General features: G+C 38.5%; 1 protein-coding gene across 1 annotated transcript in view; it reads right to left on the minus strand.

Annotated features, from left to right (window-relative positions):
- Positions 1 to 18,971, minus strand: part of TNNI3K (TNNI3 interacting kinase) — a 617,968-nt gene that overhangs the window by 581,243 nt on the left and 17,754 nt on the right. The window contains exons 3-4 of the mRNA XM_006902367.1: positions 9,802 to 9,887; positions 6,144 to 6,241 (exon numbers count right to left, since the gene is read on the minus strand). Coding sequence (XP_006902429.1) covers positions 6,144 to 6,241; positions 9,802 to 9,887 — 184 coding nt within the window. The remainder of the gene's footprint in view (positions 1 to 6,143; positions 6,242 to 9,801; positions 9,888 to 18,971) is intronic.

Consider the following 18,971-nt stretch of genomic DNA (forward strand, 5'->3'; position numbering starts at 1 on the left):
TGGAATTCAGATGCACTCTTATTGATTGTGCTTGGCTGTACATGTACATATCCTTCAAGATGTATCATGGGGGTGTTGCAACCTAGAAGACACAAAATTGACAACTTTTGCATTCTAATCACCAGTAATCAACACTGAGCCTTAATTACATGTTTATTCAACAATGTTATCACAGTTGGGTGTGGCCTGAGTCCTGACGTCAGAACTGGCCCAGAGTGGATCTCAATGGGCATCTATGAAGGCACCTTCATCACAGCCAGATGCCAGTGAGCCCGTGAGTCTAGTGGCCCAATGCCTCTATTTAGGGGCAGGAAGATTATTGTTATCATTGTAATGTGCTATTGAGTCAACTATGAATCATAGTGACCCCATATACAATGGCTTTAAACCTTGCCCTACATTGAGCCAAACTCATCATCTCTGATACACCTGAGTCCATTGCCACAGTAACTGTCTTAATCCATCTCATTCTGAGTCTTCCTATCCTATATTGATCCTCTAGCCTCCCAAGCCTGATGTCCTTGTCTAAGGTCTAGAGTTTCCTGGCAATATGCCCAATATATGTGAGCCAGAGTTTCAAAATCTTTGTCTCCAAGGAGCAACCTAAATTCATTATCTCCAGGACAGTCCAGTTTGTTCTCTTGGAAGTTGATGATATGTTCAATACTCTTCTCCAGCACCACAACTCAAAGACGTTGATTCTTCTGTAATCCTTAGTCATTGTCCAGCTCTTAGATCTATAGCAAGTATCTGAAAAGACCATGGCCTAGGAAAGGTGTGTTTTATTATCTAGATTAGCAGAGATACTCTTCAGCTTTCAGGAGAGATTCTAAAAAGCAGATTCTCCCAGTGAAACTTGTCTTTTGGTTTCCTGAATGCTGATACCAAGAGTGTTGATACAAAGAAATCACGAACAACCTCAATCTTTCATCCATCTGTCAAATACTGCCTATTGGCTCCGTAGTGAGGATCACTGTTTTCTTGATGTTGAGATGCAGTTAATATTGAAGCTGCATTCCTTGACCCCCTGCAGCAAACACTTCATGTCCTCCTCAGTTTTGACGATCAAGGTTCTATCATGTACATAATACAAGCCGTTGATGAGTTTTTCTCCAATCCTGATGCTACATTTCTCAAAAAGTCCAGTCTTCTGAATGATTTGTTCCATTTATAGGTGGAAAAGATAAAGGAAATGGATAGATCCATGACTCACTCTTTTCTTGATTTTAAACCAAGCAATAGTCTCTTGTTCTGTTCAGATAATATTTTCATGTTCTAGGTATAGGTTTTACATGACACAATTAAGCATTCTGGGATCCCTGTTCTTCTCTGCTTTAACCAGTTTGTTGTGATCCACATAGTCAAATGCCTTTATGTAGCTGACAAAATGCAGACAGACATCCTTCTGGTATTCAATGCATTCAGCCAAGATCCATCAGATATCCACAATGATATCCTAAGTGCCACAGTCTCTTCTAAATCTTGAATGAATTTTTGACAGATCTCTGTTGATGTTCCAGTCAATTTTTGATAACCTTGAGCAAGTTTTTTTGTTGTTTCTGTTGTTATTAACTGCCATTGAGTATGACTCATAGTGACTCTATGAACAAAATGCCTAATGCCTTTCCATAGCTATCGTCATTTCTCCAAGTTCATAGAGTTTTCAAAGGCTTGTGGTTTAGAAATTGGATGTCCCTCCTGCTTCCAAACCTATATTACAACTGGGAGCTCCACTAACTAAACACTGTCCACACTGGGAGACCATTATGGTATCCAATACCCCAATGGCAAAGATTCAACATCACAGCAAACCTATATTTCCTCAGTACAGCAGATTGACAAAGAGTGATCTATAAAGTAGAAGAATGTTCCTCTAAATATAACAACACTAGTCTCACTTAGCAGTGGTTAAGTGTCCTTAAGTCGAGTACAACTCAAAGCAACCTGAACTCTGTTCTCTAATTAACATCACTTCTCTATGGTTATAGAGTTTCCAGAAGCATCGGTTTTAGGAAGTGGATGCCACTCCTGCTTCTAAACCTTAATCAATCTAGATTCTCCTCCAAACACTGTCCATGATGGGCAACCATTATGGTATTTGACACAACTGTGGCACAGTGTTCAGCATCACAGCTACTCCAAGATATTCAGAACAGCAAATAAATTGCTGTACCACTTAAAGAATGTTCCCATCAAGATGCAAGAAACCAGGTTCCAGAGTGGGACCACTGCTCAAGAGCTTCCAGGCAAACCACGGACTCAACCCTTCAGCATGGAAATTAAAAAATACACCCTTTAGCAGGCCTCTGTCCTTGGGTCCTTGTGAGCTAAAAGGGGCCAAAGGCCAACTGACACCTGCTTGTGGAGGAAAAAAAAAACCAAACCAAAAACCCCCGATATCATAAATCAAACACAACCCAAAACTTTCCTTATGTGACTCCCCATTAAGATGCAAGAAACCAGCTTCTAGAGTGGACCCACTGCTGAGGACCTTAAAGGTAGTTTTGGAGCTCTGGTGGCCTAGTGGCAAGAAGCTGCGCTACAATCTAAAAAGCACATGGTCCGAGGCCACCAGCTGCTCCATGGGAGAAAGATGGGCAATCTCCTCCCTTTGATTAACTGCCTCTGAAAACCCACCGGAGGGTCAGCTGTGGGTTGGGTCTGACTCTATGGTATAAAACAACAACAACAAATGGAATTTAGTATTTAGCTGGAGATTTCTCCCTTAAGATATTAAAGGTCTTGAATGAATATGATCTAAGCATGACAAGGATGAGTGGCAGGAACTTCATTTTCTGGATAACAAAAATATGGGACTCTGAATTGTGGTAAATACGGCACTCTTCTCCCATAGGGGAAAACACTAGATGCTGGGGTGAGGGATATAGTGCAATGTTATCTGATTCAAGTGCATACATAACTAGCCTCTGTCCCTCCCTGACAGCCACACAGATACTTGTTGTTGCTATTGTTAGATGCTGCAGAGTCAACCACAACACTCAACAATCCTGTAGAGAGAAGACTTGAATCCTATTCTATCCTGAACCATCCTTATCATCCCTGCTATACTTGGGTTCATTGCTGCAGCCACTGTGTCACTCCAACTCACTGAGGGTCTTCCTCCTTTTTGTTGACCCTCCTACTTGCCTCTTATGACTACATGCCCAAAGGATGTTAGACAGAGCTTCATCATCTTTTCCACCAAGGAGCACCTTGGCAACATCTTCTCCAACAACATACTTACAGGCCTCAAACTGAAATAAAAATTGTATTACAGGATAAGTAAAAGACAAACTATTTACTATAGAATTGAAATCCTGGATATATGCATCGACTGTACTTGGTTTTAATGTCAGTTTTAACATTTACCGGACCCCTAACCTTAACCGTCAGTTTCTTTATCTGTAAAATAAGCTGAATATGAGCCTTTCTAAATTATTTTGGAGAAAATTAAAGAAATGATGTATATACAAATCAGTGTGATATTTAGCTCAACTTAAGTGCAGATTAAATGAAAGCAGTTATTATTATAATTAGAAAGTGAGAAAATAGTCTCAAATTTATATTTATGGAATCTCAAGGATTTATCTTAACTTCGAGTATTCCAGTTTGCCCAATTAATTTTTTATGTTTACTCTTCTCTCAGTACTTAAATTACATTTGAACTAGTGCTCCATGTAAGGAAATAAACAACTGAAGCAGTGGTTAGAGAATTGAAAGAAAAATAACAAGAATCTTTATAGCATTTTTATCAAAGAAAAGTTGCACAAAAGCAACAAAGCTTCAATGTACTTCTTTCATTTTTATTTACAGTTTCCTCTCTTCACATAGGCAACTTGATATCAGGTTGTGTTGCTGTTAGGTGCTATCAAGTTCAGTATGACCACAGCAACCCTATCAACAGCAGATCTGAACCCTTTCCTGTCCTGCACCGTCCTCACACTTTGTAACACACTGGAGTCCATTGCAGCAGTCACCATGTCAATCTATCTGATTGAGGATCTTTCTTGCACAAACCCTCCTCCTTTCCAAGCATGGTGTCTCTCAAAAGGAACAGCCTCTCCTAGCAACATGCCTGAAATATGTGAGATGTAGCACTCTGGCTCTCCAGATTGGATATTCAGTATTCCTCTCCAACACCACAGCTCAAAGTCATCAATTCTTCTTCTGCCTTCCTTATTCATTCATGTCCAGATTCCAGATGCATAGCAAGAGATGGGAAAGACCATGGTCTGAATCAGATGCACCATAGTCTTCAAACTGACTTCTCTCAATAATTTGGAGACGTCCCTAACTGCAGACTTTCCCAGTTCAATACGTCTCCTGATTTCCTTACTACTAATACCAAGAGATTGTGGATGGAAGTAAAAGGAAATTGTTGCCAGCTTCAGTCTTTTATCTATTTATCATGATGCTGCCTATTAGTCTAGTCATGGGAATTTTTGTGTTCTTGATATTTACATGTAATCTATCTTGACAGCTGTATTCTTTGATGGTATGCATCAAGTTCTTCAAGCCCTCCTCATGTTCAACAAGCAAAGTTGTGTTATCTGCATGATGCAGGTTATTATTCCTCAGATTCCTGACGCCACATTCTTTTTTCAATGAGGCCAGTTCCCAAATAATTTTCTCAGCATACAGATTGAATAGAAATAGAGAGAGGATACAAACTTGACTCATTTTTCTTAATTTTAAACCATGCAGTGTCCACTGACACAGAAAAATTTCAGAAAGTGATATAAGAACAAAAGCTAATGGTAATGAAGAAATAAATTGAAGCTTGACTACAGACAATGGCCAAAAAGAAGGCCTCAGGATTCGATGGATACTTATTGACATGTTTCAACTGACAGATACAACCCTACCAGCCCACAGCAGGGATTTAGAGGACAGATGTCTAGCCAACTGATTGGAAATGATCCATGTTTGATTTTATTCTCAAGAGTGGTAGTCCAACATTATGTGAAATTATTGAACATTATGATTAATATTACATACAAGCAAAATGTTGCTGAAGATCATTCCAAAATGGCTAGAACAGTACATAATAGATAGGAAACTATCAGAATTTCAAACAGGGTTTGGAAGTGGGCGTGGCACCAGGGATATTATTATTGATGCCAGATAGACTCTGGCTGAAAGTAAAGAATATAAGAACACTGTGTATGTATGCTTCATTGACTATGCAACTACATTTGACTGTGTGGCTAACATTAAGAAGAATGTTTCAGAACACTTGTGCTCAATATCAGGTATTACGGAGGTAATATCTGGTAAAACATGGTTAAAACATTGTTTAACCAATGGCTAACCATTTAACATTGGGATTACTATGCCATTGAAGGTTTAGGAGAGAATGAAATGAGTTAAATGCAGGAACTGCTAATAGAGTATACATCTGACATATAGAAGCTAATTGATAAGTAAAAGGAAAGAGAGCTGTCCAATAACTTAGTGCTTCTCATCATACTGATTCAGGTCATGGTCTTTCCAATCACTTGATAAACTACTGAGAATTGGACAATGACTATGAATGATAGAAGAATAATTGATGCTTTTGAAAAGTGGTATCAAAATAACAAACAGATATATTTTGGAGACAAAGCTGCCAGAGTATTTCCCGGAGGCAAAGATGATAAAGTTTTATCTCAAACACTTCAAGCATGTTTCTAGAATAGATTATTTCAAGGAGAGGGACATCATGCTTGTAAAGGTTGGAGGGATGGCAAAGAATAGGAAAATCCTCAACCAGGTAGATTGACACAGTGACTGCAGCAATGGTTTCAAGTGTGTCCGAGATGGTTAGGAGGGCACAGGATAGGACAGGGTTCAGATGTGTTGTTCATCAAGTCGATATGAGTCATATTCAACTGGATGGCACCTAAAACCACCACTACCAACAATATTACCCTGAAATTTTCTGTCATACATGACTTCTCAAAAAAAGGGAAAGAAATTTAATGGTACTTAACTTTTTTTTTTGTCTTAATAATGGGTGTAGTTGTGTCAGAGACAATGAGGCTGGCACCAGGTAAGAGCAGGCTTTAGGGCTGTTGTACATAGGGTCACTATGAGTCACAGATTATTCTCCAGAATAGCAACAACAATGACAAACAGTATTTATGGAGTTAAAAATGTGGTACCTTGTAAACAGCCAAGTGTAAGGCTGTAAATCCACTTCTTGTCAGTCGAGATGGGCGGAGGCCTTTTAACATAAGAGTTCGGATATGTGACTTGTTGCCTTAAAGAACAATAAAAAGCAGTTTAACTCCTCTTGGAGGTGAACCTGGTAACTCTAAAATATCCCACAAACTTTATGGTAAATGCCACACCAATGTATGAAAATGTCAAACAGCTGTTCATCAGGCCATTTGTGAAGTTTACTATTAATTGACAGCCTGAGTTAATAATGCACATTTCAACTCCATTTAGAAAGTTTTATATCACTGCTGTGCATTTTGATGGACTTGTGTTATATTTTTATTTAGTGCTTTCATTACCAGATGTTTTTAAGACATAAAAACATGAAATCATTCATCTTAATAAACTACTGATGATAAAGCAATAGATAAAACTGTAGGTGGTAGATGATGTCTCAGGATATTATTATTCTGTAGGGGAGCTGTATTTTTTTTATCAGAGAAATAATGTGGACAGGATGAAGGTTAGGAAATCACTTGAGCTTTGGAAGGATGCTTAGGTTCGTACAGTTATTGTTGACTGGGTTCAATGATTAAGGGATACACAGTTGATACTTGGACTTCTTGTTTAGTTGCGCTCTAATCAAAATACTACTCAGAGCTACTCTGTGAACAACAGGTTAGAACCTTGTCCAATCCTCCACTATTCTCATACTCTCTATCATGCTTCAGCCCATTGTTACCGTCACTGTGTCAATTCATCTTATTGAAAGTCGTCCTCTAATTCACTAATGCTCTACCTTTCTTAGCATGAGGTCTTCTTCCAAGGACTGGTACCCCTGATAACATGTCTAATATGGGAGGTGAAGTTAGCATCCTTGCCTCTAGGGAACATACTCAATGCACTTCCCCCAAGTCAGATTTGTTCTTTTGGCATCTACAGGATGTTCTATACTCTTTGCCAACACCTCGACTCAACGACATTGATTCTTCTCTCCTCCTTTTTCATGATTTAATTAAACATGGCATGGTCAGGAACACCTTAGTCTTTAAACTGGTATCCTTGATCTTTAGCACTTTGAAGGCATGCTTCACCACAGATTTTCCCAATGCACCACTGCTGCAACCATGGATACTGTGGATCCAATGAAAATTAAATCCTCGACAACTTTCATCTTTTCTCCTTCTAACATGATGCTGTCTATTGAGCTTCAAAAAAAATAAAACCCATTACCGTGTTTGCTGTTCCTCCAGTGGGTTTTTGAAGGTTGCAAATTGCACAGAAGATTATGCATTTTCTCCTTTGGAGTTTAAAGTAGATTCAATCTGGCCACCTTTAGGGCAACAGCACAACTTTGCACAGACTTCCTGCCTTTTGGTCCAGTGGTGAGTACTTTTGGTTTCTTGAGGTTGAGATGTAACTGATATTGAAAGCTGTCATCTTTGATCTTTATCAGCAAATTTTTCAAGTTTTATTCATTTTCTGAAAGCAAGATTGTGAGCCTTACTCTAATCTTTGCTTCCTTTCATATAGTCCTGTTTCTTGAATGATTTGCTCTGAAAACAGTTTGAATAGGTATGGAAAAAGTATACAATCCTGACACTTATCATTCTGATTTTAAACTGTATGGTGTTCCCTTCCCCCCACCCCAGAAAACTCCTTCATGACCTATGTTTAGATTTAGCAGGAGCACAATTCAATATTCTAGGATTTCCATTCTCATTGATATTAACCATAATTTGTTATAATCCATACAATCAATTTCTTTGTATAAATAATAAAACACAAATAAATATCTTCCTAGTATTCTCAGGTTTGGGTCAAGATCTGTCTGACATACACAATGATATTCTTCATTCTATGCCTTCTTCTGAATCCAACTTTATTTTCTAAATGTATTGTTGCATTTGTTTTTAACTATCAGTAAAAATAATACTTCACTTGCATATTAAATTAAGTATGCTGTTAAATAACTTTAACATTAATCATATTTTTTAAAATGGGGAGATATAATGGATCTCTTCCAGTTGGTTGGCAAAATTTCACGGCATAGGCTAATGAGCACATCCAGGACTGTCTTTGTTTGTTGAAATGTCTCAATTATTATTCCATCAATTCCTGGGGTCTTATTTTCCCCCCAATGTCTTCAGAACAACTTGAGCTTCTTCCTTCATTATTACTAGTTCTTGATCACATTCTACTTCTTATCAAGTGGTTCAGTGTCAACCACTTCTTTTTGGTACAATGACTGTGTATTTCCTCTTATTTTTACTCTTCCTGTATAATTAAATATTTTGCCACCAGATTCAGTTTTGCAAGTAGAGGCTTACGTTCTTTCACTTTGAGAAATGCTGAACATGTTCAGTACTAACTTGAAGTAGATGACAGATAGAAACTTGGATTAGATGATAGATAGATAGATAGATAGATAGATAGATAGATAGATAGATGATAGATAACCAAGATAGAAATTGAAATTGTCAAAAATTTCAGCTTGTGCTGCCACACAATCACCACTCTTTGCACCAGCATTTAAGAAATCAAAAGATGAGTTGCATTGGGAAAATCTGCTGTCAACAACCTCTACAGAGTACTGAGAAGCAACAATCTTAGTCTAGAGACTAAGGTGCACCAGTTTCAGAACATGATTTCATAATTACTTGCTATACATCAGAGAGCTAGACAACGACTAACGATGACAGAAGAAAATTGATGCCTTTGATATGTGGTATTGGAGAAGAGTTTTTGAACATATGTTCATGGACCACCAAGAGAACAAAATAAACAGGCCTGTATAGGAGAGGATGAAATCAAGTTCCTCTTTGAAGGGCTAGGCTTTTGAAGATCCATCTCACATACTTTGGGTACATGGCCAGGAGGGACCAGTCCTTGGAGAAGGACATTGTGCTTGGATGGGTGGAGGGACAGGACAAGAGAGGGAGATCCCAGAGGAGATAGATTGACTGGGGTAATGAGGGTAGGGTGTCAAAGTCAGTGAGACTGGCCCAGGATAGGGCAGGCATCAGAGCTGTTGTAAGTAGGGTCACTATGAGTCATAGGTGACTTGACCGCACATAACAAGAACATATATATAGACTTAGAGATATATCAACTATTCATTTATTAATATATTTATTGAATATCAACCATATGTCAAGCTTTGATATAGGTACATGGTTTAAACTCACAGAACACATGAACTCATAAAAAACACAGAACAAAATATGATGAAATGATACCCTCCAGTTTAACCCTTATAGTGATATTTTATCTTTGGCATTTATCACTTTCAACGTCTTCTTAATGCATATTGTGAAGTGACTGCTTGACAATATTTTGGGCAATGCTTTAAATGCTTCTGAATTTAACTTGACTCCTGATTGACATGCTCAGTACTGAAAATGCTTTTTGATTTGCAAAAAAACTAAGTGACTTGCTTCAGAGAAGGATCACAATGAAACTTAAATCCTGAGCTTAATCAATTGGAATATTTGCCTGGTTGGTCATTGCTTCGTCTGAATGCTCTCAGGACTGGAGGATGCAAAGCAAAACATAAAATTGAAAATGAAGAGAATTTTCTTGTAGTTTATAAAATACTTTGAATCATTGATCATATACATATATAAACAGTTTTAAATGTAGCAAGTTTCAAACACTTACCTCCACAAATGCAACATAAATGAAGTAGAGATAGCCCATTTTCTGTACGGTAATTTAAATTGACTTTACTGAAGGCTTCATCAGAGCTGAAAAAAAATTTACAAATTATTACAAATTTCATCTTTTACTGTATTGTTTTTCAATGGAAACATTAGAAAAAGAAATCTTTTTTACTATATATTCATAAATATGTGTCTCTTCAAGATATTCTTTGCACCTAGAGGAAATATGTTAAGTATACCTTGATATTAAGAATTGCAATCGAGAAAAAGAATATTAAATATTTGAAGGATAACATGCAAATAAAACTGATTTTCATCCATAGCTGAAAATCTATGTGTTTTGTGTTCTGTGTATAACTCTATTTTTTTTATAACCCTATTTTTAAGGCACCATAATAAATTTAATATCCTTTGTAAATACAAAACATAAACATTTGAAATCAAGTTCACTTTTTTAATAACTCACATTTTCATCACCTCTGTGGAAAAATTCAAGAACGCTCCAATGGAGAAGAAAAAAGGAACAAAACCATAACATTTGATCAGAGATTGGAGAAAGATATATAATCTCAATGTATTACAAATCTTACCTGAGGCAAAGTCTCCTTGTACTCTGACTAGGTCAGATTTCACAGACAAAGAAGGTCTAAACTGTGGTAGGGTACTGTGATACAGTCCTGGGTGAGAAGTAGTGCTAGTGATGCTATTAATGAAATCCTCGCCTTTGTATGAACAAAGACCATTGCTCCAGGAGGGCCCTAGAGAGTCACAGGTAGCCTTTGAAAAGAAATGCAAAGCTAAAATTCTTAACCTCTTGAGGTCATTGGCACTCCCAGGACATTTTTCAGTAGAAATGAGATCATATCCTTAACCTCCCAGGTCAATTTCAAACTGCCTCCTGACTACTTAAATCTCTAGCAGCTTTTTTAGATAGTGTAGTCTCTGGCGAGTGAGCCTTCGATGTCATTTGTAAAGTACTTGCACTTGAAAGGTACTATAAATTCAGAACATTATCATCAAGGCACCCAGTTAAGAACATCAAAAGCAATTGGAATTTTAAAATAGAAAAAGAAAGGGTACTATTCTCCAGAGTGCTTCTAAAAAGAGAAAGCCTCTTAATCTAGGGAGTTTGAAGGACCTCAGTGAAATGCTTTAATCAGCAATGACAAGACCAGCGATTGTTCTTGCTGACCTTAGGCTATTTTAGTACTTTTCCACCACCCTTTTAATGCTCAAGGTCCTAGTAGAATAGTTTACAAACATGCTTGCTTATGTTGAGAAGCATATCAATTTGCTCTTGGGGTGCCTAGAGTAGTACAATAAGTTCCAATGAGTCCTTCCTATGAATGTTAATAATATGTCAGAGAGCCAAGTTGATGAAAGATAGTTAAAAAATTAACTCATATCTATAGACACATTTAACTCATTCATATCTGGAAGGAAATGAATGATGAAAGTAATCTTGTTCCTCATGAAAATGGAGAATCAGAATTCAATAGGATTGTCTGGTTTTTCCAGGTCATGAAATCTTTAGGTCTTTAACACATTCCTATCACTCTTTTTAAGATAAGGCAGCCACAGTCAGATCTCAGAGAGGGCATCTGATGTTAAAAACTAGAGAACAGATATTTTCTTCTTATCAAACATAGCCATACCCATCATTCCTCAACAATCGATGAACATGTGAAGCTTTATTCACAACTCAAAGTCATTACCTTTCAGTTAATATTAACTCCTAGCTGACCCTCCAGCAGATTTTCAGAAGCTTTGGCTTGGCCCAGTTGGAGACCCAGCCCAGAATAGGCCAAAGCTCAGATTCGTTGTTCAAAGGGTCACTGTGAGTCTTAGTTGAGTTCATGGCATATAACAACAGCAAGAGCAAAATCACAGAGAACTTTCACCATCTTCCTCTAGCTGAGCCACTGGTGGGTTCAACTGCCAGAGAGATGCTGCCTTTGATTTAGCAGCTCAACTACCTGTAGATTGCACCAGCAAAGCTCCCTACAGCTTTATCCACTCCCTCAGTCACTGTCTTCTAGTTGGAACAGCCTCTTAGCTGGCCCTCCAGTAGATTTGCAGAGGCTGTAAATCACACAAGAGGAGACTGTCCATCTTTCTCCCCTGGAGCAGTTTGTAAATTCAAACCATCTGCCTTACCACTAGGCAACCAGAACTTCATTTCTTAATTCTAATAAATCCTTATTACTATTAAGAAACTAATAAGCCCCTGCTGCTTTGACCCTATTGGAGAGAATGCAGATATGTTTTGCCAAAACACATACTTACTCTCACTCAGATTCCCCTTCTGGAGCCTTTCCTTTCTCTCTACTAAATTCTGTTCACCTAAAAGACAATACTTTTCCTCTACATTCTTAATTAGACTTGGCAATAATTCTCATATTTGAGGGTGTGTAGTCTATAGCATATGATGCTTCTAACTAAAAGACAACTAAGTAAATAAATACTTGTTCCTCTAGTATTTTTTCCCAAGGCTATAATTCAAAAGGGAACAGAGGATCTGTAATTGTTCTGTGGAGCTGCTGACAGATGTGAATTATTGAAACTGTCAACAGCTTCATCTTGCTTGGATCCATAATTAACATCCTGAGTACCAGCAGTCAGGAAATAAGGAGGCACATTGCACTGGGAATATCTGTAATCAGGGACCTCTCTAAATTATTGAGGAGTAATGATGTCATTTTGAGGACTAAGGTATGTATGTCTGATTCAGGTCATAGTCTTTCTGATTACTTGTTATGCATCTGAGAACTCAACAGAGAGTGAGGATGACAAGAATTGACACCTTTGAGTTGTGGTGTTGGAGAAGAGCACTGAACATTCCAAATGACAGCCAAGAGAATAGACAGATATGTCTTGGAGAGGGTGCAGCTGGAGTGCTCTTTGGAGGCAAGATGATGCAGTTTTGTCTCACATACTTTGGACATGTTGTTAGGATGGGCTAATGCTTGTAGAAGGACATGATGTTGGGAAGGGTGGAGGTTGACAAAGGAAAGGAAGACCCTGGACAAGTTGGATTGACACGGTGACTGCCTCAATGGGCTTTTTTTGTGTCAGGAAGTGTGAGAATGGCACAGGACAGAACAAGACAGATCTTTTATTCATAGGGTTGCTATGAGTCATACTTGACTCTACAGCACTTAACAACAACGATAAGAGGAGCAGCCTTTGGGTTAGAAGCCCAACTCCACCGACTATGCCACCTCTACAGATTAGGCCACCAGTTCAATCCACAAGCGGTACCACAAAAGAAAGATGGGCAGTCTTCCTGTCAAGATTTATAGTGTTGGGAATTTGATATCAGTGACATGTGAGTCAAAACTGATAGAGGTAGATTATATGTGAGTCACAACTGACTGAAGGGCAATAAGCTTAAGTTTGGTGGAGGAGTTTTGGTTTGGGTTTTTAATGTATTAAACTTCAGAAAAATATGACCCTTTGATATTTGTAGGTTTTTTCAGAGTGCAGCTTCTAATGTCCCAAAGTCAATTAATTGTATTTAAAATATATTGAGAAATTATTCTAAAAGGGTAATTAATATAAGCAAGATGTTTTCTCTGTGGGACCCAGATTTGGAAAACCATTTGCAGAAGTTTTTTTCTGTGGCTCTAACTTCAAGTATTAAAAGTGTTCTTAAGAACTGAATTTTACATTTAGTTACCTAAATTGTACTTTCCTCTCCTTTAATTTGTAGAAACTAATATCCATAAATTAAAAAGAAAAGAAAAACTTTGACAGGAAAGTGAGAATTCATATGGCCAATGGTTCAGAAAATTTGAGCTATTAACCATTTTACTTCATCTTTCCTTCCATTACTCAAGAAACAAGCAATAAGATAATATGGTAGTAAGCAAATACTAAGGGCAGAGAAGGAAAGGGAAGCCTTCTTTTAAATGTAAAGGAAGACCTAGTGATTAACCATGTAGGGTCACTATTAATAATAACTCAATGGGAGTCAACAACAAAGAGAAAAACTGAGAAGAAAATAATTATACTTGAGCTCTGGTGATTACTCCATAGAAGGTTGCACTTTTAATCCAAAGGTCACTCTTCTCAGGCAGTTTGAATCCACCGGCAGCTCTACCAGAGAAAGAGGGACAATCTCCTCCAACGTTATTTATGGCCTTGGAAACCCAACAGAGGGTCACCTGTGAGTTGGTTTCACATGCATGGCAATGAGTTTGAGTTTAATGCTAATGAGCATAATGAAAAACCATAAAATAGGAAACAAACAGAATTAATCTTTGGAAATCTTTTACAGCTCTAAACATAAATCTCTTGAGAAAATTACATTTTCACTGTGTACTTCTATATTTAAAAACCATATAAATGCTTTAGTGCTGTAAAAAGTGAAGAGTGATTTTAGCAGTGTATGTTGTTGTTGTGTGCCGTCGAGTCGTTTCTGACTCATAGTGACCTTATGCACAACAGCCCTAAACCCTGATCTATCCTCCGCCAACCCCACTGCCTCTGACACACCCATCCCGATTACCCCAGTCACCGAATCAATCCATCTCATAGAGGGTCTTCCCCTCCTGCACCGTCCCTCCACTCTCCCAAGCATGATGTCCCTCTCCAAGGACCCATCCCTCCTGGCACCATGTCCAAAGTATGTCAGACGAAGCCCCAGAATCCTTGCCTCCAAGGAGTAGCTTGGTTTAATCCTCTCCAAGATGAATCTGTTTGTTTTCCTGGCAGTCCATGGTACATCCAGTACTCTTCTCCAGCACCACAGTTCAAAAGCATCCACTCTCCTTCTGTCCTGCCTAGTCATTGTCCAACTCTCTGATGCACAACAAGAGATTGCAAATACCATGGCCTGTATCAGGCACACCTTAGTCTCCAGAGAGACACCGTTGTTCCTGAGTACTTTAGAGAGGTCCCTAACAGCAGACTTTCCCATCGCGATACGCTTTTTGATTTCCTGACTGCTGGTGCCAAGAGTGTTGATTGTGGAGCCGAGCAAACTGAAGCTGTGAACAATCTCAGTCTCTTCGCCATCCATCCTGAGGCTGCCAATTGGTCCAGTGGTGAGAATCTTTGTCTTCTTGACATTGAGCCTCAGTCCATACTGAAGGTTACAGTCCCTGACCCTTCACAGCAAGTGAATGAGGTCCTCCTCAGTTTCAACAAGCAGGGTTGTGCCATCTGCATACCGCAGATTGTTAATAGATCTTCCACCAATCCTGATGCCACAATTCTCCTCATAGAGCCCAGCTTCTCGGATAATCTGCTCTGCATACATGTTGAAAAGGTATGGAGACAGGATGCATCCCTGGCGTCCACCCTTCCCAATTTTGAACCATGCAGTGTTACCCTGCTCTGTTCTGACAAATTCAAACCTAGAGTTGCTGTAATCAAGGATGCTTTGGGCAGAATATTAAATGATCCAGGAAGTATTAAAAGAAGATGGAAGGAATATACTGAGTCATTATATAGAAAGGAACTGGCAGATACAGAGGAATTTAAAGAAATAACATATGAGCAAGAGCCTATGGTGATGAAGGAAGAAGTTCAAGCTGCTTTGAAGAAAATAGCAAAAAATGAGGCCCCAGGAATAGATGATATACCAATTGAACTATTTCATATAATAGATGTTGCCCTGGATGTGCTCACCAAGTTGTACCAAGAAATCTGGAGAACAACCACTTGGCCAACTGACTGGAAGAGATCTATATTTGTTCCCATTCCAAAGAAAGGTGACCCAACTGAGTGTGGAAACTACAGAACAGTGTCATTGATTTCACATGCAAGCAAGATTCTACTGAAGATTATCCAAAATCGATTAGAACAGCACATCAGCAGAGAACTGCCAGAAGTCCAGGCTGGGTTTAGAAGGGGTCGTGGTACTAGGGATATTGTTGCTGATGTTAGATGGATCTTGGCTGAAAGCAGAGAATACCAGAAGAATGTCTATCTGTGTTTCATTGATTACTCAAAGGCTTTTGACTGTGTGGATCATAACAAACTGTGGCTGACTCTGAGAGGAATGGAAATCCCAGCAATGTATGTAGTCCTGAAAATCTCAAATACTTACATGATCTACCAGTATCACTGATTTTACATGCAAGCAAGATTCTGCAGAAGATTATTGAAAAATGACTGGAACAGCATATCAACAAAGAAATGCCTTAAGTGCAGGCTGGATTTAGAAGAGACTGTGGCACTAGAGATATTTTGGCTAATGTCAGATGGATCTTGGCTGAAAGCAGAAAGTACCAGAGGAGGGTCTTTCTTTGTTAATTGACTATGCAAAGGCACTTGACTGTGTGGATTACAAAAAACTGTGCCTGACTCTGAGAAGAATGGGAATCTCAGAACAACTGATGATGCTAATGTGAAACTTATATTTGGACGAGGAGGCAATTGTCAGAACAGAGCAAGGAAATACTGCATGGTTCAAAATTGGGATGGGTATGTGTCAAGGGTGTGTCCTATCTCCATATCTTTTCAATCTATATGCAGAACATATAACCAGAGGCTGAGCTCTATGAGGAGAAGTGTGCATCAGGGCTGGAAGTACACTCATCAACAATCTGTGTTACAAAGATGATATAACCCTGCTTGCTGAAACTGAGGAAGACCTGAAGTACTTGCTGCAGAAGACCAATGACTGCATCCTTCAGTATGGATTGAAGTTCAACATCAAAACCGATTCTCATCACTGGGCCAATTGGCAGCATCACGATGGATGATGAAGAGATTGAGATTGTTGACAGCTTCAGTTTACTTGTCTCTACGTCAACACTCTTGGTACCAGCAGCCAGGAAATTAAAAAAAACACACAACTAATTGCATTGGAAAAGTCTGCTGTCAGAGACCTTTCCAAGTACAGAAGAGCAATGATGTCACTCTGGAGACTAAGGTGCACCTGATTCAGGCCATGATCTTTGCAATTGCTTGCTATGCATCAGAGAGCCAGACAATGACTAGGGATGACAGAAGGAGAGTTGATGCCTTTGAGCTGTGGTGCTGGAGAAGAGTATTGAATATACCATGGATTGCTAGGAGAACAAACAAGTTTGTTCTAGAGAGGGTGAGACCAGGCTCCTCCTTGGAGAAAAAGATTCTAAAGCATCATCTGACATACTTTGGACATATTGCAAGGCGGGATCAGTCCTTGGAGAGGGATGTCATGCTTGGCATGGTGGAGGGACAGTACAGGAGAGGAAAACCCTCAATAAGATGGATTGAGTCATTCACTGGGGTAATGGAGATAGGCTTGTTGGAGACAATAAGATTGGCAAGGTATAGAACAGGGCTTAGGGCTTTTGTACATAGGGTCACTATGAACCGCAACGACTTTAGGGCACATACCAACAACAACAACCTTTTTATTGTTTAAAATAAATTTTTAATTTTATACTGCTTTACTTACAAAATTCGTATACATTAATTTTCACACTGAATCTTTTCAATTTCCTTTACCCACCCCTCCCACCACCTATCAAATTTTGTGACTCTATGGTAAATAATCTTGTGATAAAATGATTTTACTAAACATTAATATTACAAGTTGGGGTATTTTTTTGAAAGAAACTCAGATATTCATAAAACACAATTAAAGAAAATAGATTAAATGAAATCCTATACATCTGCAATGATTTATTTTCATCTGTCATCATTTATTGTCCAACTTTCGGATGCATAGGAAACAATTGAAAATACCATGGCTTGGATCCTTAAGTGCACCTTAGTCTTTAAACTGACATCTTTGCTCTTTAGACCTTTGAAGAGATTTTTGAAAGCAGATTTCTCTAGTGTAAAGACTATTTTGATTTCTTTTTCTCTTTACTAGTTTATTTACAAAATTTGAATACAAATTCGGATAAATTTTTTCAGTCTTTCACCCATAAAATTGTACAACCCAATGATTTATCCCACCTCCCCCTGCACACATCCACATCCCTCTGCTTCCAGCCTCTCCCACCCACTGGATCCTTACACTCAATTCTATAATAATGGTTTAATACAATATTTATCCCTGTGGAACTGAGTTAGTTCACTCAGCATAATGTTCTCCAGTCTTTCCCAAGTTAGGTAATAATTTACAAAGTTATTGCTCCTGCGTGCTACATAGTATTCAGTTTTGTGAATGTACTGTAATTTCTCAATCCATTCTTTTGTGGTTGGACATTTGGGCAGTTTCCATGTTCTTGTGAGAGTGAATAATACTGTTATGAACATTGGTGTATAAATCTCAGTTTGTGCCTCTGTTCTCATATTCTTAGAATATATTCCAAGTAGTGGAATAGCTGGGTAGAATTTCTATGTTCAGACTTTTAAGGAAACATCAAATTGCCTTCTAGAAGGGTTGCACGATTTTACAATCCCACCAACAATGTATAAGAGTTCTTTACTCGCCACATCCTCCCCAACAGCTAGATATATCTTGCTGTCCTGTTAAATTTTGCCACTGTTACTGGAGTGAGATGGTACCTCAACAACCTTGGATGAGCTCTTCAACAAATGCAACACAACCATTACAGAGCTTACACGTATCTTTTGGAAGCAGGAGTGGCATCCACTTCTTAAACAACATGCCTCTGGAAACTCTATGAAATTTGATAAATGTCAATAGTTATAGAAAGGCTTTCAGGCCTGTTGTTCATAAGGTCACTATGATTGATGGCTCAACTCAATGACAACTAACAAGAACAACATATGTATCTTACTACAGTGCTTGATGTTCACTTTAGGTTATTTTGATTTGTCTACTTGTTATAATCTACTCACAAATCCTTGATCCTTTCATTGATCTGTCCTAGAAACGTATATGCTAGATACAATCTTGCTGACTGACAAGTGGGATTAAATCTTGTTCGTTGACATTAGTTTTGGACTCCAGTGAACCTATCATTTTTTTCAAAAAAGGTTAAAACTGATAAACAGTAATAAAATGGCTTTATTTTGAGAATACATTAAACAAATATTGATTGCTTATATAAATTAGTTTGAAGGTTGTTGTTGTTGTTGTTGTTATGTGCCGTCGAGTCGCCAGCGACTCATAGAGACCCTATGTACAACAGTCCTAAACTCCGCTCTGTCATGTGCAAATCGCACTGTCTCTGACACTCCCATCCCAATTATCCCAGTCACTGAATCAATCCACCTCATAGAGGGCCTTCCTTTCCTGCACCATCCCTCCAC

The sequence above is a fragment of the Elephantulus edwardii genome, unplaced genomic scaffold (assembly GCF_000299155.1).
Source record: "Elephantulus edwardii isolate Elephantulus edwardi_28Jun2011 unplaced genomic scaffold, EleEdw1.0 scaffold00398, whole genome shotgun sequence".
Taxonomy (NCBI): Eukaryota; Metazoa; Chordata; class Mammalia; order Macroscelidea; family Macroscelididae; genus Elephantulus; species Elephantulus edwardii.